Source organism: Hypanus sabinus, chromosome 21 (assembly GCF_030144855.1).
Source record: "Hypanus sabinus isolate sHypSab1 chromosome 21, sHypSab1.hap1, whole genome shotgun sequence".
NCBI lineage: Eukaryota > Metazoa > Chordata > Chondrichthyes > Myliobatiformes > Dasyatidae > Hypanus > Hypanus sabinus.
The window spans coordinates 48513059-48536044 of record NC_082726.1 but is presented as its reverse complement, the minus strand read 5'-3'; the positions used below and the strand labels follow the sequence as shown (position 1 = coordinate 48536044).

The 22986-nt window shown below is 41.2% G+C and overlaps 1 protein-coding gene across 1 annotated transcript in view; it reads right to left on the bottom strand.

Annotated features, from left to right (window-relative positions):
• cdh23 (cadherin-related 23) overlaps positions 1–22986 on the bottom strand; it is a 1109092-nt gene that overhangs the window by 282045 nt on the left and 804061 nt on the right. Inside the window, exon 33 of the mRNA XM_059946450.1 lies at positions 16897–16998. Coding sequence (XP_059802433.1) covers positions 16897–16998 — 102 coding nt within the window. The remainder of the gene's footprint in view (positions 1–16896; positions 16999–22986) is intronic.

Genomic DNA, 22986 nt, shown 5'->3' with positions numbered 1-22986 from the left:
ACTGAGTCAGGACCCAGTGGCATGGAGTGCAAGATGACTAAGTACCCTTCACTGCTGCAGCCTTCCTCCACCTTCACTGACCTTATGATGTGTTACCATCTTCTGCCAGTTCTACCACTGAGATCTTAGTTGGTTTGCTCTTTGTCCGAAACCTCCCCCCTTGACCTTACTGCTGTGGCTGACCTTACCAGGAGCTAATTTCCAGACAGCATTATTCTTGGGATCTCAGGAAATCACAAGCCTCTTCATCAAAACAAGTTAATGATCCTTGGAGATGATTATGGTAAGATTAACCCTTTAACTCTCAACTGAACTTGCTGTGACCCTTACAGTTTATTTGTCAACTGTACTGCATTTTCTCTGAAGATTGCACTTCCCACAAACGTGTCATTAATCCACACCCCCCTCAACTGACAGGCATCGTCTCGGGACAAAGTTGGGGCAGATGGACTAAGTATAGTAGCTAACTACTTATCAGCCAGCTGCCAGCCGGCTTGATTGCAACATTTAAAAGTCATTTGGGTAAATACATGAATGGGAAGAATATGGAAGGCTGTGGTCCAGATGGGACTAGACAGAATAACAGTTCAGTATTGATTAGAAGGTTTGAAGGGTCTCTGTGCTGTAGTGCTCAACGACTCTACGTGCCTTTGAGAAGCTCTGGCTGATGCCTGCAGGCAGACTGTTTTCTGGATAGTTGGCACAAGCATGGAGAAAATAAATGATTTAAGTGGGCAAAAGAAAAGCACAAAAAAGTCAACATCCTGAAACGTTAGAACTATTTCTCCCTTCACAGATGCTGCCTGCCCTGCTTCCTGTTTTTCTCAGAGTTCCAGTCTCTGCAGCTTTTTGCTCTTCAGTGAAGAGACACTAAGACAATTGTTCAGCAGGTCTCATTGGAGATAAGTGGGTCAGTACAGGACAATAACACTCACTTATACAATGCTTTTAACGTAGTTAAGTAGGGAACGTTAGCATGGTGGTTGTAAAGAGGGCATTGCACACACATAAATAACTCCTATTTCCAGCTCCTCCTCTGAGATAATCCTGAAAACAGACCTTTGACCTGATTATTGGTTACCTCCTTTAATATTTTCTTCAGTGGCCTAGTACAAGTTTGTGGTCTAACAGCACGTCCATAGTGTTCCTTTAAGTGTTTTATCTTAGGTTAAAGGAAGTTGTGGTTATTGTGACATGATTACCGACGTAGCTGTCTGTCTTAGCTGTCAGTAACAAATTCAATGGCACAGCATGAATTAGGTAGCCTGTAAGCACACTGATTATGTTGGGGGAAATGAAGGCAAGTTCCTAAAAATAGCTCAAAACTGTGTGAGTTGGTTAGGATAGTGTACAGGATACTTGTAGCCAGCGCCTTGGCCAAAAGGCAAGAACAAGGTAGCCACGCTGAACATCTGGGTTGCTTTAATACAGGGTGGCTGGAAGGGCAGTCTTTAAAATACAGAGAGCCCTAAATAGCATGAACAGAAAAGATCACTGAAGTTGAGGTCAATAACAGGAGGAAGAGATTTAAGGTGGAGGGATTAGAGAGGTGTCCGGGGATTTCCTTTTTTGTCACTTAGAGGGGAATGACTAGCAGTAAACAGAACCATTTCAAATAATATGTTCTGAGATCAGCATTAGCTGTGCCAAACTGAGACATGGGATTCTGGTGGATAACTCTTTTCCAGCTACATACAGTATACATTGTACTTGAGAGGCAGAAAGTGCCCCTTCCTATACGTAATATCTCTCATTATATGGAATGGGCCTTTAAAAAATGTAATTTTCTCTTGATCTCAAATTCACATCAGCATCAGTTCTATGTTTTGCAAATAAACTTATACAGCTGGTTTCATTTATCAAGTTCCTGAACTCATTGTACATAATAAAGGACAACACTACATTGTAGCAGCATGCAAACATTTAAAGTGCTCCTATCAAATTTTTCCATGCACTGCATTGAATGCTGAGATAAACAAATTTAGATCATAACTTCCATTCCTATTTTTTCTCTCAGCAGGTGACGGCATTAGCTTTGCTGTTGCTACTTATGCAAAAAAATCTGAAAATTTGAGGTACAGTAAACCATTTGGTCTCTTAAGTCTTCTCCATCATTCAACAAAATCGTGGCCGATATATCTCATATGCAAATTTTCCTGCCCTCTCCCCATATTTTGAATATCCGGAGATGCAACCATCCCTGCTTTTAACTCAATTATTGATTGGGGTCCAGGGCCTTCCAGGGTATAGAATTTCACAGATTCACCAACTTCCAAGGAATAACTCAATTTGAAAATGTCCACCCCTCATTTTGAGAATGTGACCAGAAGATTGAGACTACAGAGCCAAAATGAACAAATTTCTCTGGCATAGGATTCCTAAACTAATGAGATGTCCTCCTTCTTCAAAGAAACGGGATTTCCTTCTGCCACTATCAACGCTGCCCTCACCTGCATCTCTTCCATTTTGCACACATTTGCCCTCACTCCATCCTCCCGCCACCCTACCAGGGATAGGGTTCCTCTTGTCATCACCCATCACCCCACTAACCTTCTTGTCCAGCACAGAACTCTCCGTAACTTTTGCAGTCTCCAACAGGATCCCACCACCAAGCACACCTCTCCGCTACCCCCCACATTATACTTACAGTAGGGATCGCTCTCTACATGACTCCATTCATAACTCCCCACTGATCTTCCTCCTGGTACTTATCCTTGATAGTGGAACAAGTGCTACACCTGCCTCTATGCCTCCTCATTACCACTCAGGGCTCCAAATAGTCCTTCCAGGTGAGGCGTGACACTTCACCTGAGTTTTTTGGGGTCACCTCTGTATATGGTGCTCCCAGTGTGGCCTCGGGTATATTGGTGAGACATGACATAGATTGGGATACCACTTCACTGAGCACCTACGCTCTGTCTGCTACTAAAGAGTGGGAAATCCCAGTGGCCACCCATCTAAATTCTACTTTCCATTCCAACATGTCAGTCCATGGCCTCCACTACTGCCTCAATGAGGCCACACTCAGGCTGGAGGAGCAGCACCTTATACTCTGTCAGAGTAGCCTCCAACCCAACGGTATGAACATCGATTTCTTGAACCTTCAGCAATTGCCCCCCCCCCCACCATTAACCATTCCCATTTCCCTCTCTCATCTTATCTCCTTATCTGCCCATCACATCCCTCTGGTGCTCCTCCCGCTTCCCTTTCTTCTATGGTTTTCTGTCCTCTCCAATCAGATTCCCCCTTTGTCAGCCCTTTATCACTTTCACCAATCATCTTCCCAACTCTTTACTTCACCCTTCCCTTCTCTCGGTTTCACCTACCACTTTGTACTTCTTCCTCCTCTCACCCCACCTTCTTATTCTGATGTCTCATCTGTTTTTCAGTCCTGATGAGGGGTCTCACCCCAAAACATCAACTGTTTACTCTTTTCAATAGATGCTGCCTGGCCAGTTGACTTCTTCCAGCATTTTGTATGTGCTGATAGGAGCCCTGAGGGCTGTTTCAATCTGAAACATTTGCAGTTCCCAGCATGGGGTCCACAGACACCTCAGTCCAAGATATGGCTCTAGGGCATAAAAATGGTTGGGAACTCCTGCTCTACATGCTTTTTAATCTGTTAACTTCTTCTGGAAATTGTTTGTTGCTCCATATTCCAGGATCTGTAGTCTCTTGTTTCTCCTCCACCAAAATTTCGTACAGTGCATCTCACATTTTGAAACTACAGAGAATAAGGGGCTCATCTATTTAACTTCTCCTCAGGTGAGATTTTCAGCATCCCAGGTGTAGGCCTCCTTATGGAATAAGCAGCAAGCATGCTTCTATCTGGTGCCCTGACTACTATGTATTTTTCAATCAAATATCATTGCAAATGATCTAGTCACAATTGGAGCACACTTTGTGGAAATTAGCAACGAGGTTTCCAACACTGCAACAGTAACTACGCTTCATAAATATTGACCACTGCATCACACTGACTATCCTGAAACCCATAGAAATTGGATTAAGGGCAGATAATTACATGAATGTTGGTTTCACTCAATGAACACAGAATAGAACATAAAACATTAAACAGTATGACCCAGCACAATACAGGCCATTTGACCCACAATATTGTGCTGACCCTTTATTCTATTCTAAGATGAATGTAACCCTTCCCTCCCACATAGCCTTCCATTTTTATTTCATCCAAGTGTCTATGAGTTTCTTAGATGTCCCTACTGTTACTGTCTCTACCACCCCCACAATAGCCCTTGGACCCTTGGTAAAGTCTTCAGCTGTCCACTCTATCTATTCTTCTCTTCGTCATGTACACTTTTATCAAGTCATATCTCATCCCTGTTAGCTTCAAAGAGAAAGCCCTAGTTTGCTTAACATATCCTCATAATGCTTCCTCTCTAATCCAGATAGTAAATCTCCTCTGCACTCTCTTTAAAGCTTCCAATCATTCCCCTCCTCCATTTATCTCACATCCACGTTAGTCTTTTTGAATACAAATTACTGGAAGTTCACTTGACTTATAGTATGCAACTTGGAAGACAAACAGTAAATTGACCTTTGTACAAGAATTATATAAGACCCTGATGATTCTACAGATGGAATATTACACACAGATCCAATTCCCCAATTTGAATGAACAAAGGTTTACTGGAATGGTTCACAAGACTCTGATGAACATTGTTAATGTGGAATGCTGCGGGTCAAATTCACTGATTTATTGGCGGATGTCAGGAGCATTATTTTGTTTTGGATTTTGGACAATTTTTTTAAAGGATTAGTTTAAGATGATGCAGATGGGATCTCAGCAACTTTTGGCTGGTGGCCATGAAACAAAGAAAACAACTAAATACTTTGTTAGTCACTCTTTTTATGGTAAACGATCACTGCAAACAATAACATACAACTTCCCTTTGGAATCGGAGGCAATTTGATGTGGCAGAACCGAGGCAAGGCAAGGCAGCAGGCCCATTGCCGAGAGCAAGGTTAGACCCAAGGTTCGATTGATTTAACCACCGGGCTGAACTGGAAAGATTGGGTACAGGCCAAGTTGAGGCAATGGGGTCTAAGCCCCTGAGCGTAATGAAGTGAATTAATCCAATGTTTGGACAATTTAAGCACCGGGCCAAATCGGAAAGTTCTGATACAGTTCAAATTAAGGCTGCGGGGTCCAGAACCCAAAGTGTATCAAATTGAAATGATTTTTTTGGGGGGATTTGGGACAATTTTCTTCAAAGATTAGTTTTATTTGTCACACGCACATCAAAACATGCAGTGAAATGTGTTGTTAACATCAAATCAACAAGAATTGTGCTGGGCCGCTCACAAGTGTTACCATGCCTCTGGTGCCAACATAGTATGCCCAAAACTCACTGACTCTTACCAATAGTGTGCCTTTGGAAATGTGGGAGGAAACTCACACAATTGCTGGGAGAACCTTACAGACAGCTGCAGGAATTGAATATTTCTTATGTTAATTTTCTAAGCTCTTCTACTCTGAGATGAAGAGTTTGACTGTCTACCCCATCAGTGCCTTGGATAATTTTATGTACTTCTACTTGCTCTGAAGCCCTCAAAAAAGAACAACCCCAGTTTGTCCAACCCTTCCTTATAACTAATACTCTCTTTTGCAGGCAATGTCCTAGTGAACCACTTCTGAACCTCCACATCCAATGACGTGGTGACCAAAAATACAACTGCAATATTAGCACTATCACCCAACTGAGCCGCACATTAAAAATAACAAAAATGGAAAACAAGAGAGGTTTTAAAATCCATTATGGATGTTCACACCCAGAACTAGGCCTAAATCAGGACCTGCGTGGTCCAGCAGTAGCTGTGTGAAGAGTTTGTAACTGCTGTGTATTCGCCACTCTGAACAATGGGAAGATCAACCCTCAAATAATCCTGCCAGTAGTAGCCACAGACAAATTAGAGGGCACAGCTTAAAGATGAGAGCGCAAAAGTTTCAAGGAGATTTACATGGCAAGGATTTGTTTTTCATAGAGTGCGGTATGTGTACCGTGAAGGGAAGGTGGCGGAAGCAGATACAACAGGAAAATCTAACAGACATTTGAACAGGCAGGATATAGGGGATTTTCTATAAGTAGATAGCATCGGCTAGATTGCAATGGGCAATGCGGTCATTGTGGGCCTGCTTCTGTCCTGTTTACTATTCTATGTTTTAAACTCATGTCTACATAAAGTCAAAATCAAAATAAATTTATTACCAAAGTACTTATATGTTACCATATATTACCCTGAGATTCATTTTCTTGCATACATTTACAGGAATAACAAAGGAGAAATCCCATTTAGAAATAAAGGATGAAACACATTTTCTAAACTCCAAGAGATAAATTCAGACCACAGATCAAAGATAAAGAGTACGATGGTGATGGAGCAGCTCAGACAGGAGTCCTGCCACATGTCTGTCTCTAACAATCATTATACCGTACTTCAAATTCCTTTTTTTAACCTGTACTCCAGTACTCTCCAACCATTCCTCTCTGCCAAGCAGGTTGGAACACAAAATTGTGAACACCTCTTAGCTTTGGCTGAATAATGCAGCAATTAAGGTGTGGGCCTTTATTGTTTGTCTTTCCTGGAGCTGATTAGTTGGGGCAAACCTTATGGTTGTGCTGGTGGTTCCAAGGGAATCGCCAAGGCTCTGCCATTCCAGTGGATTCAGTCCTCGGCCTATGCAGACTGGCTGTGAGCCCAGGACTTGCTGAGTGGTAGATGGTTCTGCACAATACCGCACCTTTGGTATTATGTGGCCAATCCTAGGCATGAGATTGGATGTTCAAAGGCAGACACTGCTTACAGATTAACAAGCAAAAGCTAAGCTTTATTTTAAAAAAGGTTCATAATTATTTCAAATCCGTTAATTAACTATATTTTTGATTGTTAAAATGTTTATTATCTTAACAATAATTGCAGGAATTCCAATACTGTTGACTGCCTCTGTTTTAAAATTCTTGAAGTTTTGATATACGACTAAACTCTGGACCAAGCTGGCTATTTCCAGGGTAGAGCCTCTGTACTATGCCTTCTGAGGGCAAGCTGCCAAGTGCAAGGAGAAAATAAATCAAACAAAGCTTGAACTGTGAATATTCAAAGTGGTGCAGAAAGTGGCTTAGTTCCTAACAACAGCCCACACATTCACAGGGTTGTGTATTTGGAGCTCTGAAGTCTTTTTAGGAATGAGCCCCAAACATGGACTAGCCTTGGGAGCTGAAACATGATCATCATCCATCAAAGAAAACCTGTAACTCCTGGGGAAACAAGAGACCTCTGGCAGCTGATTCCAACACTTGGTCGATCCCAAGGTTTCTGCACTGCTCCCCTTTGTCGGAAGAAGTGAGTTTACTTAAGTATTACTGTTGGTTTTATCAGGACTCAGCAGAGTTAGGAAATGTCTCTATAGAATTCAAAGCACAGGATTCCAGATCCCTAAGTTCAGAAAAGTTTCAGTACCAAGTATAACCTTGGAGTATGCAGACAGTAGGGAGCACAGATGGCTTTGAACGGGGTCCAGGAAGATTCAGGCCATGACTGTTTCATGATTTTACATAGAACATAGAACAGAACAGCACAGTACAGGTCCTTTGAATCATGATGTGCTGACTTATATAAACAAACTCCACAATCAATCTTTCCCTTTCCTCCTACTAATTCCTGTCAGTCAGCTTCAGTACAAACACTCCTGTGCCTAGACACACTTTATAGACATACAATCCATGCATGTATATAAAGTAACAAGAGAAAAGACTTTGCATTATTACTATGTATATAAGCTATATTATGTATTAATATTTATTGTGTTTTTATTATTGTATTCTTTATCTTGTTGTGTTTTTTGGGGGGCTGCATTGGATGCAATTAACAGTAACAGTAACAGTAACAGTAGCAATTAATTTGTAACAGTAACAGTAGCAATTAATTTGTTCTCCTTCACACTTATGCAATGGAAATGACATTGAATAATTTAGAAGCTTGAATCTTTTTGCATCTTTTACAAGCTCATAGCCCTCTATTTTTCTTATGTCCATGTGGTTATCTATGAGTGTTATAAGTGCCCCTTTTGTATAAGACTACCACCAGCCCTGGCAGTGAGTTCCAGGCACCTGCCATGCCCTGTGTAAAAAAAACAAACTCTGACATCTCCCCTAAACTATTCTCCACTCACCTTAAATGGATATCCTCTAGTATTGCCATTGCCACCTGGGGAAAAGTGCTGGCTATCAATTCTATCTCTACCTCCCAGAATCTTATACAACTCTGTCAAGTCACCTCTCATCCTTTCCTCATAAAGCATGTTCTGTTATCCAAGCAGCACCCTGGTAAATATCCTCTGCACTCTCTCTAAAGCTTCTATATCTTTGCTATAATGAGGCAACCAGAGTTAAACACAATAATCCAAGTATGGTTTAACCAGAGTTTTACAGAGCTGCAACTTGAAACCCAGCTAATAAAGGCCACCAGACCACACCACTCTATGAACCTGACCAGCAACTTTGAAGGGTCTTATCAACTTGGACCCCAAGATCCCGCTAGTCTTCTACCCTGCTAGGAATTCTGCCATTAACCATTGACCAAGAGCTATCAAACACTCCTCATATGATGACCCGTTCATTCCCAAAATCATCTTTGTGAACCTCCTCTGAACCCTCTCCAATGTCAGTATATCCTTTCTTAGATGAGGAGCCCAAAACTGTTCACAATACTCAAAGTAAGGTCTCAAAAGTGCCTTAAAAGCTTCAGCATCTCATCCTTGGTCTTGTATTCTAGACCTCTTGAAATGAATACTAACATTTCATTTACCTTCCTCACCACTGACTCAACCTACAAGTTAACCTTTAGGACTCCCAAGTCCTTTTGCATTTCAAAATTTTGGATTTTCTCCCCATTTAGAAAATAGTCTGCACACTTATTTCTACTACCAAAGTGCACGACCACGCATTTTCCAACATTATATTTTATTTGCCACTCTCTTGCCCATTCTCCTAATCTATCTAAGGCTTTCTGAAGCCTACCTGTTTCCTCAACACTATCTGCCTCTCCACTAATCTTAGTATCATCTACAAACTTGGCAATAAAGCCATCTATTCCATCATTAAAATCATTGATATACAGCATAAAAAGTGATCCTAACACCAACTCCTGTGGAACATTATTGGCAATCAACCAAGAAACGATTCTTTTGTTCTACTTGCTGCCTCCTACCAATCAACTAAAACCATATCTGGTCAAAAGCCTTCTGAAAGTCCAAATATACAACATCTTCTGCATCCTCTTTATCTATCCTACGTGTAATCTCCTCAAAGAATTCCACCAGATTTGTCAGACAAGATTTTCCCTCTAGGAAACCATGCTGACTTTGTCCTATCTTGTCCTGTGTCTCCAAGTACTCCATAACCTCATCCTTAACAACCGACTTCATCATCTTTCCAACCACTGAGGTCAGGCTAACTGGTCTATAATCTCCTTTCAGCTGCCTCCCTCTTTTCTTAAAGGGTGGAGTGGCATTTTCAATGTTCCAGTCCTCTGGCATCATGCCAGAGTCCACTGATTTTTGAAAGATTATTACTAATGCCTCCACAATCACTAAGGTACAGTTCACCTGGTCCGGGTGACTTATGTACCTTTAGGTCTTTCAGCTCCTTGAGCACCTTCTCCCTTGTAATAGTAACTGCACTCACTTCTTTCCCCTCACACCATTCAACATCTGGCACACTGTTAGTGTTTTCCACAGTGAAGACTGATGCAAAATACTCATTTAGTTCATCTGCCATCTCCTTGGCCCCTGTTATCATTTCTCCAGCCTCATTTTCTAGCGTCCTATGTCCCCTCTCATCTCTTATTTTTTACCTACATGAAAAAGCTTTTACAATCCACTTTGATATTGTTTGCTAGTTAGCTTTCATATTTCATCTTTTTGCTCCTGATGATTCCTTTAGTTGCTCTCTGTAGAGTTTTAAGAGCTACCCAATCCACTGCCTTCCATCTAATTTTTGCTTTGTTGTATGCCTTCTCTTTTGCTTTTATATTAGCTTTGACTTCCCTCATCAACCTTGGCTGTACCATTTTGCCACTTGAGTATTTCTTTGTTTTTGGAATACATCTATCTTGTGCTTTCCTAATTTTTCCCAGAATCTCACAATGTTGCTGCTCTGTTGTCATCCCTGCCAGCATCTCCTTCCAACTCATGTTAGCAAACTTGTCTCTCATACCACCGTAATTGCCTTTACTGCACTGAAATACTGCTATGCCAGACTTTACTTTCTCCCTATCAAATTTCAAGTTTAACTCAATCATATTGTGATCACTGCTTCCTAAGGGTTCCTTTACCTTAAGCTCCCCAATCACCTCTGGTTCTTTACATAACACCCAATCCAGTATAGCTGATCCCCTTCTAGGCTCAAGAACAAACTGCTCTAAAAAGCCATCTTGTAGGCATTCAACAATCTCACTATCTTGAGATCATTTCCAACCCGATTTTCCCAATCGATCTGCATGTTCCAATCTCCCATGTTAAGGATGAGGTCAGGCTCCATCTGTGGAGATGAAGTAACAGTCACATTTCAGATCGAGACCATTCATTAGGACTAGAAAGGAAGGGAGGAAGAAGCCAGAATAAGAAGATGAAGAGAGGGGATGGAGTACATTTCATTTTCCAGCCTACCCTGGGATAACTTTTTATCTCATTCTTTACCAGGAAACTATCTACCCTGCCGTATAAGCATTCAAAGACCCTGCTTCTACATCCCTTTGGGCATTCAAATGAGTCATGGCCCTCTGAAAAGCAATTTGCCTTATTTCTGTATTAAATAGGTGACCTGATATTGTTTTAAAATCATGACCCGTCGTTCTCATCCAGTCCAAAGGAGGAATTATGTTCTCCGCTTCTGCCTGCCATGACTCCTTTCACATCAATCAAGTTTTCTTTCATGCTACTAATTTCCTGTGGGTACAATCCTAGCCTGTCCCATCTTTGTTTGTAAGGGAGGCTTTGTGGTCGATACACACTTCTAATCCTTACCAAAGAATTGATTATCATTAGTTTCTTATGAACATAACAGCAGTAAGGTGAGAGTGCTTCCAGCTATTTAGTGGAAGAGCAATTAGAAGATAAACATACCAATGTTGGCTACATTTAAGGGTGGCATGATAGTGGTTAAGGCAATTGTTTTACAGTGCCAGTGATCACTGTTTGGGGCTCAGACCATGTTACTGCCTTAAGGAGATAGTGCATTCTCCCTGTGACTGCATGGGTTTCCTCCGGGTGCTCTGGTTTCATCCCCCATTTGAAAGATGCCATTCCAAAGGGTTAATAAGATGTAGGTATGCTCTGTAGGCATCAGAAGCATGGCCAAACAGTGATCACTGATGCTGTAAAACAATTGCTCTAACCACTACACTATCACGTCACCCTTAAATATAGCCCTTTGCTATATGTTTAGATGTTTTGATGTAGATGTGACAAATAAAGCTAATCTTCATTTCTTCTCTATGACAACGATGGTTCTACGCTATCATGTTTTAAATGCAAAGAAAGTCAGAGTCATTCAGAATAGGACTAGGCTCTTCATCCCACTATATCCATGGTGATCATCAATTGGTGTATAGCCTGCTAGCTCAAGGCAACTCAAGTACTTGCCTAAATAATTCTTTAATGTTATTAATGTTATCTCTCTCACCGTCCACTCAGGTGGTGCATTCTAGTTCCCAACCACCATCAAGGTAAAGAATTCTTCATTTGATCCTCTCTGAACCTCTTCCCATGTCACACAGTTTTTGTCACATCTGCTATGGTGAAACATTTCCTATTCTTTATTTAGATTATGTCTTATAATTTTGCCTGATAATATACAGAACTAGTTACAAACTGTGGTTTGGACTCTCCTCAAGATCACAGAAGTTTCAGTACCAATCAGCACTTTCTCTGCATCAGAGAAGGATTTTCTATTGAGACTCAGCCGATTACCCCACTCACTTTTTAGGCAGTGAAACTTGCTTGTATAGATCATTAGAAGTAAAGAGAGGAAATAACAAAATTAATTCAATAGCCGGCATTTTTAATGCTCTAAGGTCATCGCAAAGAAATTTAGTTCACCGTCACAGAGGCTTACTATTCTACCTTCTGGAATTCGTTTGGCTTTAGTCCTGTTTTCTGACACACAGTTCTGTCTGCAATCAGTTAGGAGCATAGCAAATAATTGCAGGAGTAGGCCATTCAATCCTTCTGGCCTGTTCTACAATTCAATATGATAATGACTTGCATCTAAATTCAGTATCATGATGCAGCTTTCTCCCGTATCATTTAATCTCTCTAGCCTCCAGAACACCTCTTTGCATATATATTCAATAAATTGGTATCAGCTGGACTCTGAGCTAGAGTGCTCCACAGGTTCACCATTCCCTGAGCAGAACATTCTCTTCACCTCAGATATACTTTTTAATCCATGGCAACAGAAGATAAGAGCTCATAGTTCTCTGGCATCTAATTTGTCCAAAGATTAAAATAATTACTTTTTGTTATCAGATTGCTGAAAGATTTTACTCTGAATTCTTCAACTGCATTTTTAACTGTGCTGGCTCCTGTCAATATTTAAGTAAACTCATTTCTTCTACCCAAGAGGAGGAGTGAGAGAATGCCTGAATCTCGAACACTTTGGAAATACCCATTAATTGGCTTCCAATCTGTCTGTGGCAATGAGGTTCACCGACCTCTGACTAAAGACATTCCTCCTCATCTCTGCTCTAAAGGGATGTCCTTGTGTTCCAAGGCTGTGCCCTCTGTGCTTAGACTCCCATGTCCTCTCCATGTCCACCTTCCACTCTTTGATAGGCTTCAATGAGAACCCCACCCCCTCATTCTTCTGAACTTGAGCACATTGACAGAGATGTTCGATCTATGCAAGGGAAGCTCATTTCCTCATTTTGTTACTGCTTTGAAGTAACACAATTCAGAAATTCAAGAGCTGTTATTCCACTGGGAATCTGGCGGGCTTTGCTATCTACTCATGCTCTTTAGAAAAGGACATCTGTCATTCTTACTCTGTCCCGCATATATGTGACTCCAGACCCACAGCAGCCTGACTGACTCTGAAATCCCTAGCCAGCTCTTTAGTTCAAAGGCAAATAGAAATAAATGCTGGATCTGACAACGATACCCACATCATTCCTCTTCTTAAGAGTCGAAGCTGCCTGCTTGATTTCTTTGAGCAGAGGTGTTATTGCACAGCACACTGTCTTGATGCAATGGCAAAGAGTTTCAAGCTTTTGATTAAGAGACTCCAGTACATTGTCTAAGCTCATGTATATGTGTCCAATTAAGCTGATTCACTGTGTAGATGAACACACACACACACACACAAAAACAAACAAACGTATTCAAAAAGGTGGAGCCGAGTGAGGATGGCGCTAAATGGCGACTCCTTTGCTTACATCTTCAGAAACAACTCTATTCCCATCTTTAATATCTTTATTTTTCCTTTTCAGGGTTCTTTCGAAGACCTTGACCTGGAGTAACACGCTGACTTCAGTTCTTGGCAGGAATGGGTCCCGCTCTCGGGATTTCATCGCCGGCCGTTGTTGTTCGGCACAGGAGATGGGCAGATTGAGGGTTGGTGTCTTGACAGGAGACCCATGTGTCATCAGGGGAGTTAGAATATCTGCAGTTCTGTGCCTAGTTTTATGGGCACAGAACTCAAAAAAAGCGACGTGGTGGAATTTTAACATCATAAACCAGCATGCTGTTTGTTATGTCTCCCTGCTCGCTGGGACACCTCTTTCTCCCTTATTAGGGAGAGAGAGAGCCTGTGGTATGTCGAATACTGGGTGAAACGCAATGTCTTTGGGGTAACTGCAAGTCTGTGTCTTTGCTGTTGCTTTGCTCATGCTTGAGTGCTTGGTGGTGGGTGCCGATACTTTTTTTTGCTGGTGGGGGGGAGGGAGGAATCGTTTGTTGCTTGCTGCCACTTATGCATGGGCGGGAGCTGGTAGGGGGTAACTTTTAATGGTTTTTAATGGTTCTAACATTTGACTGTAATTCATTCTTTGGGGCACTCCTCTGTTTTTGTGTATGGTTGCAAAGAGAAAGCCTTTCAGGATGTACATTGCATACTTTCTCTGATGCTAAATTGTACCTTTGAAACCTTTGAAGCATATTCTTGTCCACACACTCGTCACCAGCAACAGCATTTTAATCACATCCCTCCTTCAATTCTCTCTTCCTTTATCCCTCCCTGTATCCCTTCTCATCTCACTTCCTTCCCTTTTGAAGCTCTTTGCACCACCAATTTACCTCCTAGCCTTTGTTGCTATTTCCACCAATCATCCCTCCTCACCTTGATCCAGATATCACTTACCAGCTCTTACTCCACCCCTCCCACTTAACTCTTTGCTCCTCCATTTTATTCTTTCAGTCCAGATGAAGGCTTGATCCAAAACTGCCCATTTTTGTCTACAGTAGTTTGTTTTTTTCCTTCTTCCTTCCCTTCCCTCTCAGACTTACTTGCCTCACTCAATCCTTCCCTCAAATCTCCCTGATTCACCTTCCCTCTTCTCCAGTACCCCACTTCCTTAACCTTCCTCCTTCTCTGTCTCCTCCCATAGCCCAGAAAAGCAAACAAGACGCCTCTCTCTAAAGAGCCACAAATATTGTACAGTACAGTCATTTGTGGATACACTTTACGTAGCTTAGAACCTAATAACTGGATTCCGAAACAGCTGGAAATGGACTTGCACCTGCTCAGGTAGTCATTCTACACAATGAACAAACCTGAAATGCAAGCCATTTTAAAACACAATATGCTGATTTGTTGTTCCTAGTGCTAGAAATGAAACCTTGTATTTCTAATCAAAAACAAAAACAAAACATGTTGGAAAAACACAGCAGATCATCAAGAATGAAACAGAATCAATGGAAGATTAATATTTCAGGTCTGCAGCCTTTCGTCAGAATGCAAATATTCACTGATCCCACAGATGCTGCCTGTTGAGTTTTTCCCAGCAATTTTTTTTTTAATTTTTGTTTCAGCTTTCCAGCAGCTGCAGTTTTTTAAAAAAATTAATACTTCTAATCTATTTGGTCAAGGATAGGGGGGGTATGGAGGGATATGGTCCAAGTACACATTGATGGGAGCAGGCCTAGATAGTTCGAAGGGTCTGTTTCTGCACTGTACTTCTCTATGACTCTAACTGTTTTCAGCAGAGCTTTAAGAGCTTTCAGACACAGCAGCAACATCTAGATACTGTGTTGATGTAGGGAATGCAGCCAGCAGCTTCCACAGGGCAAGGATACACTCACAGCAATATGATAAACATTTTTTTTTATTCTTTAAAGCATGCTAATTGAGGGTTAACTATTCACCAGGGAACTGGAAGAAACTTCCTTCCCCTTCCTCGAAGGTTATTTTTTAATTGTTCTTTCATGGGAAATGGGCTTCATTGGCAAGGCCACCATTTCCCATCACTCACTATTGTTGAAAATGTAGCAATTAATCTCCAGTCCTTATGATCAAAATACCCTCATAATGTTCTTGGGGAGGAAGCTAAAGGATAAATATGAATATATTCCAGTTTGGTATGTGACTGTTTGCCTTCACCATTGGTCTTCTAAGTGATAGATGTCATGAGTTTCAGACATGCTGTTTGGGGGGAAAAAAACATATAATTCTCCTGAGGGATCAAACGTGACCAGGTAGCATGCAACATGCATTGGTCAGCTGAGGTAACGCACTAGGCACAAACAGCACTGATACACAAAACTTACCTTCTGCATATCCACGATAAGAGAGAAACAAAGGAAGCAATTAATCAAACAAGTCACAACATCAATCATTTTGCAACAGCTTTTAAGAAATTTAATGTTGTAAGATCTTAGCCTCAATTATGTGCCACTTTAATTTTCCCCAATAAATTCTGCTGTTGAGACTGAAAAGTTGTATGGAAAGTGAATACTTTGCATAACACTATGATACAAAATCACTTTGGCAAGGATATTTCAACACAGTCACCATGGAATGGGCAGTCAGTGCAAGGGTTATTACCTTTGTCCCAAAGCTCTAAACTCTGATTCACACTAGAAAATGACATAGGCATTGTTACACTAATCACACTGTGGTGCTAACAGGTCACTGGTGAATACCAGTGATAATTCAAGATTTCCAGGATTATTGTGATTGCTCGCTGAATGGGATCTAGGACTGTGTGGCAGATTATGCTCAGGAGTGTACAGAACTAAATTCAAAGTCAAAGAAGAAAAAAATCTGCAGATGCTGGAAATCCAAGGAACTCACACAAAATGCTGGAGGAACTCAGCAGGCCAGGCAGCACCTATGGAAAAGAATAAAGTTGACTGCTCTTTTCCACAGATGCTGCCTGGCTTGCTGAGTTCCTCCAGCGTTTTGTGTGTTGCTAGGTTCAGACTTTGTTCTGCTTACTCCTTCCCAGCATTCTCTGCTGATAACCAATCAAAACAAAAAGGACTGTAGATTGGGAGAGCATCTTTGGAAACAGTGGGAGCGGATGATGTGCATCCACAGAGAACTATGGAAAGGATCAGGGAAGGCGCTATGGGCAGTGATTTAGAGAATGGAGCAGGGTTAAGTGCAAGGTTAGATGATTGACTCCAGGTGTAATTAAGAGAGCAGATCTGTTTTTTTTAAAAAGTTCCCATATGCCTGAAGGTGGCACAAATTTCTAGGCTCTTGTGTCTCATCATTTGCTTCTCCTCCCAATAGCAGTGTCATGTTCTGTTCCCATGGTCAGAAGATAGATGACAGCCATTGCTGACATCACTAATTTGATGAATAAAATGCTTACCTTTATCTACAACAAACTCTAAATATATTAAATTGCTTTGATTAAAAGAAAACACAAGCTCACCACAGTGGAGTCTTTTCTGGGTCCACCATCATCCGCTATGACAGTAATCAGATAATAATCACCTTTCTCCCGATCGACATGCCCTCTGACTGTTATTACCCCCTGTAATGTGAAGGCAACAATAAGATTGTGATATCACACGAACAGCAGTCTGCAATCCAGATCTAAAACATTTCCAAAATAGCCCAGGATAGATTTCTCAAAAAGAATTAGATATATACATAAATATTTATCTGTTTATATTTATCCACAAAGCCAGGTTTCCTTGGATCCCATGCCTCCTCAGCTTCTGAATGAGCCTTGCATGGGGAACCTTATCAAATGTCTTACTGAAATCCATTAACAAAACACCCACTGCTCTACCTTCATCAATGTGTCTCAAAGAATTCAATGGGGCTTGTAAGACACAATCTGCCCTTGACAAAGCCATACTGACTATCCCTAATCAGGTTATGCCTCTCCAAATCCTTATAAATCCTGCCTGTCAAGATCTTCTCCAACAACTTGTCCACTACTGAAGTAAGACTCACTGGTCTATAATTTCCTGGGTTATCTCTGCTTTCTTTCTTAAACAAGGGAACAAAGGTTGCAATCCTCCAATCCTCTGGTACTTCTCCCGTTCCTATTGATGATCCAAAGATCATTGCCAGAGGCTCAGCAACCTTCTCCCTTGCTTCCTATAGTAAGCTGGGGTATATCTTTTTCAGACCTGGCAATTTATCTAACTTAATGCTTTTCAAAAGTGTCAGCACATCCTCTTTCTTAATTTCTAAATGTCAAGCGTTTTAGTCTGCTGTAAGTCATCCTCACAATTGCCAACGTTCTTTCCCTTGTTAATACTGAAGTATTAAGTACCTCTGCAACCTCCTCCAACTCCAGTACACACTTTTCCAGTACTGCACCTGATTGGTCCTATTGTCACACAGCTCATCCTCGTGCTCTTCACATACTTGTGAAATGCCTTTGGGTTTTGCTTAATCCTGCTCATCAAGGCCTTCTCATATCCTCTTCTAGCATTCCTAATTTCACTCTTAATCTCCTTCCCGGTAACCTTGTAAATTTCTAGAACTCTATCAGTACCTAGTTTCTTAAAACATTTGTTAGCTTTTCTTTTCTTCTTAACTAGATTTTCCATATCCATTGTTCTTTTATTCTGCCATCCTTTCCCTGTCTCAATGGAATATACCTATGTAGAATGCCATGCAAATATTCCCTGAACGTTTGACACATTTTTGCCATGCATTTCCCTCAGAACATCTGCTCCCAACTTATCCTCCCAAGTTCCTGCCTAATTACATCATACTGTATTTCCTCCTACACCAATTAAATGTTTTCCCAAATTGTCTGCTCCTATCCCTCTCCACCACTATGGTAAAGGAGATACTACCTCCAAAATGCTCTCCTACCGAGAGATCTGACACCTGACCTGGTTCATTTCCCAAGTCCAGATCAAATACAGCCTCTCCTCTAGTTGACGTATCTACATATGGCATCAGGAAACCTTCAGGAACACATCTAACAAACTTCACCTCATCTAAACCCCTTGCTCTAAGGAGATGCCAGTCAATATTGGGAAAGTTAAAATCTCCCGTCACAACAACCCTATTATTATTGCACTGTTCCAGAATCTGCCTCGCAATCTGCTCCTCGATGTCCCTGTTACTATTGGGGGGGGGGGGGGGGGTCCTATAAAAAACACCCAGCAGAGTTGCTGCCCCCTTCCTGTTTCTGACTTTCACCCACACTGACTCAGTGGATAATCCCTTCATGACTTCCTCTTTTTTTTTGCAGCTGTGACACTATCCCTGATTAACAATGCCACACCCAACCTCTTTTGCCTCACTCCCTGTCCTTTTTGAAACATCTAAAGCCTGGCACACTCAGCAGCCATTCCTGCCCATGGGACATCCAAGTCTCTGCAATGACCACAACATCATAATTCCAGAAAAACATTCTTTTGTGTCAAAGTGAAAACATATCTCAACAAGGTGATCTAAATTACAAATATAAAATACAAAATATTTGATTGCAGTAAGTATTCATCCCTTCAAGCTAATATTTAGTAGAATCCCCTTTGGCAGCAATTATAGCATTGAGTCTGTGTGGATAGGTCTGTATCAGCTTTGCACATCTGGACACTGCTATTTTCCCCCATTGTTCTTTACAAAACTGCTCAAGTTCTGTAAGATTGCATGGGGATTGTGAGCAAACAATCCTTTTTAAGCCCAGCCACAAATTCTACTTGGACTGACATCTGGACTTTGACTTGGCCACTGTAGGACATTAACTGTGTTCTTTTTAAGCCATTCCTATGCATAACCCTCAGGTTTGGCCAGCGGTGTTAGTCTAGGGAAGACTGTCTCTGGCCCCACCAAATTTGTGAAATCTGAAGTGCAAAACCTTCTATTTGTGTGGATGCTGCATGATCTGTTACCCTGTTGCAAATAAGTACCATGAAATAACAGATGGTACACCTTATACAATTAAACGATTTAGCTTTATAATTCTTAATTTGACTGAAGGGTTAGTAAAGTAAAACAAAAGGAAAAGAGCCCATTATAGTGAAACTGTGCAGAAGTTGGAGCTCACGGTTTCCCTTCCGTTGGTCCTCCATCAATTTCCCTGGGCTTTGTCAACTCCCGGCCCCACTCCAAGTCCACTCCTTTCTGGTGTCTAGGACCTCTCCTTTCTGGCACTTTCTCTCTTAATCTTCCGTTGAACAAAAGACCCAGATCCCCTGGGTCTCAGGCACACAACAAGAATAAAACATTCCCTTCATTGGACGACGCACATTCCAAAGCCCCTGTTATCTCCAGCCATAACCCAAACACTACTGGTATAGAAAAACCATTACACTAGCAGTGAAACCTTTCCCAGAGTGTTACATGTGCCACTGGCTTTATGCTTGGGGTCACCGTCTTGCTGGGAAACAAATCTTCTCTCAAGTCACAGTCCTCTTGCAAACTGCATCAAGTTTTCCTCCAGGATTTCCCAGTATTTTGCTGCATTCTTTTTACCCTCTATCTTCACAAGCCTTCCAGGGCCTGCTGCTGTGAAACAACCCCAGAGTATGATGCAGCCACCACCATACTTAATGGTAGGGATAGTGTATTTCTGATAATGTCCAGCGTCTGGCTTATTGCCAAACATAGCATTTAGTCTGCTGGCCAAAAAGCTCAAGTCTGGTTCCAGCTGACTTCAGTCTCCCACGTGCCTTCTTGGCAAACTCAAGCTGAGATTTCATGTGAGTTTTTTTCAATAGTGGCTTTCTCTTTGCCACTCTCTCTTATTAAGCTGTGACTGGTGAAGCAACTGTTGTATTTGCCGTCTCTCCCATCTCATCCATTGAAGCTTGTAACTCTTCCAGAGTTGTCATAGGTCTCTTGTCCCACTAGTCCCCCTTCTTCCACGGCCACTCAGTTTTAGACGATGGCCTGCTCTAAGGAGCTTTACAGCTATGCCATATTCTCTCCATTTCTGGAACTGCACATCTCCTGACGTATACTTTTCAATAACATTTTCTGGAGTTGTTTGGAGTGTTCTTTTGTCTTCATGGTGTAGTTTTTGCCAATATACTGATTCACCAGTTGTACCTTCCAGATACAGGATTATTTTTACTACAGTCAGTTGGAACACCTTGACTGCACACAGGTCTCGAAATGCAGATCTCCATTTGACAGACAGACATACTTTATTGATCCCGAGGGAAAATTAGCTAATTTTGTGACTTCTGAAACAGTTGGCTACACTAGGGATGATTTGTGTGTCATATTAAAAGGGGGGGGGGGGGGTTGAATACTTGTGTAATTAATTATTTTGTGTTTTATACTGGTAATTAATTTAAATTGCTTTGTAGAGATCTGTTTTCACTTTGACACAAGAGTCTTTTTGTATTGATCGGTGTATAAAAAGCTATATTAAATCCACTGTGATTCAATATTGTGAAACAAGAAAACATGAAATCTTTTGGGGGGGCGTGTTAAATAATTTTTATAGGCTATGTTTGTATATGTATATAGTGTTGCTCTGGGGGAGGGCATGGTTGACAGCCCGCCCCTGCATTTCTAATAACTAGCACTGTTTATTGTTCTTGTGTTAAAATGCTTTAGAGGGATTATGGGGGGGGGGGGAGGAATTTCCAGTTCATTTATTGTTATATTTTAGCTTGGATTATACAGTTATTTGCTTGTGTACTAGTGGGTCACCATAAAAGTAACCGGGTTGTGTGATCGTCACCTCCCCTGTCTGTGTGAGACTGGTTGGGTTCACTCTCTGGGTCACGGTGCCTGGTCTGTTTTGTGCTTATCACAATAAAATGGTTATTGAGTTAAGAGCTTCCTCATCTGTCATATGGACCAAATGCTCGCTACTATTTATATATAAAAATATATACTATTTATAAAAATTAAATAAATAGTGCAAAAAGAGAGGGAAAATACTGAAGTGGTGCTCATGGGTTCATTGTCCAGTCAGAAATCTGATAGCTGATGGGAAGAAGTAGTTCCTGAAACATTCAGTGGGTGTCTTCAGGCTCCTGTACCTCCTTCTTTATGGTAGCAATGAGAAGAGAGCATGTCCTGGGAGATGGACATTTGCTGGGGATGTCACCTATTTTATCTTATTCCAAATGTTAGTTGAGATCTTGTTTATTGTCATATATACCAGGGCCCAGTGAAATTCTTCATTTACACGAAGCCCACAAGTGAACAGTATACATTATAATAATAATAACAATAATAATCATAAATGCAACAACAAATACAATGATGAGCACAAAATAGCAAAATGGTGTACACACAGTTTAGTGTAATCTGTCCTAATACAAAATGAAGTGCTAAATTGCCAATAATGTGGAATTAAGAGTCCGAGAAGTGACAGCACTACAAGGAAGGGAAAAGGAAAGAGATAGTTGGTTTAGAAGTCTGATAGTGGTGAGGGAGAAGCTGTTCTGAAATCTGGACATCCAAGCTTTCAAGTTCCTGTATCTTGTCCCAGAATTTCAAATGAATTCGGAGCTCTAGAATTCTGCTAGAAAGAGAAGTTGAGTTGGGTACCAAACTGTATCGGTCTCTGCTGTTCCTTTGAATTCATCAGCTGTGCAGAGAGGTAGATCCCGCTGCATTGGTAACAGCTTGCTCTTCATATCTTACTGACCTGGCTTGCATATCACGTAGATAACTAGGACATAACATCCATGGTTGACCTTAACCAACAGAGGTCTCAAAGAAGTGGGCGTACAAGCAAACTGAAAAGCCAGAGTGGAGGTTCAGAGGGCCATGGGCTAAACACAAGACAGATGGGACTAGATCACGACTGGGACCAGTCTGGCTGAATGCTGTAATGTTATGACCATCCAATAAAAGAGGCCTGTGACCTTAACTTGCTCCAGCAGAAACAAAGCCTAAGACACATCCTCTTTAAAAGCAACTTCAAACCAATTAATTTTCCTTCCCCTCCTTCAGTTCAAAGGGTCTGTATTACTGTAGCTATTTCTCTTTCTACAGATGCTACCCAAGAGAGTTTGCTTCACCTTTTATTTCCAATTCGCTTTAGGTCCCGTGTGGGAAAATGCACAACTCAGAAGTTGCATTTGACGAGAATTCTCTCCCCCACCCCCCCCCCCCACCACCAACATTAATTTAAAGGGTGGGGGCAGAGAGAGCAATGCCTACCAATGGAAGCAACATCAAGCTGGCCATGCCACCAATCATGTTGAACATTTCACATACAACAAATCACAACATGAAAAATAATCCTGAATAGGGTTTTAAACATCTTACAATGTTAAACAAATTGATTAATTACAATTTGAAATTGACAATAAATTTAATTTTAAAGCCAAAATCATATGTTCAAATATCCCTATAAACAAATTACAATTTACTTCATAAAAAAAACAACTTTTATTGGACAGCAGTGTTTTTGAAGCAGAAACTATAAATATATTACTAAAACTCACTTACATCTGATAACAAAAGTAGGCATTTTCAGAATGTTTTGCAGTGGAATTAGCTCAAAAAGTACCTGAAGTTGATATAAGTTCACTGAATTTCTCTTGACTGTTGTAGAGGCTGCAAACAACACACCATT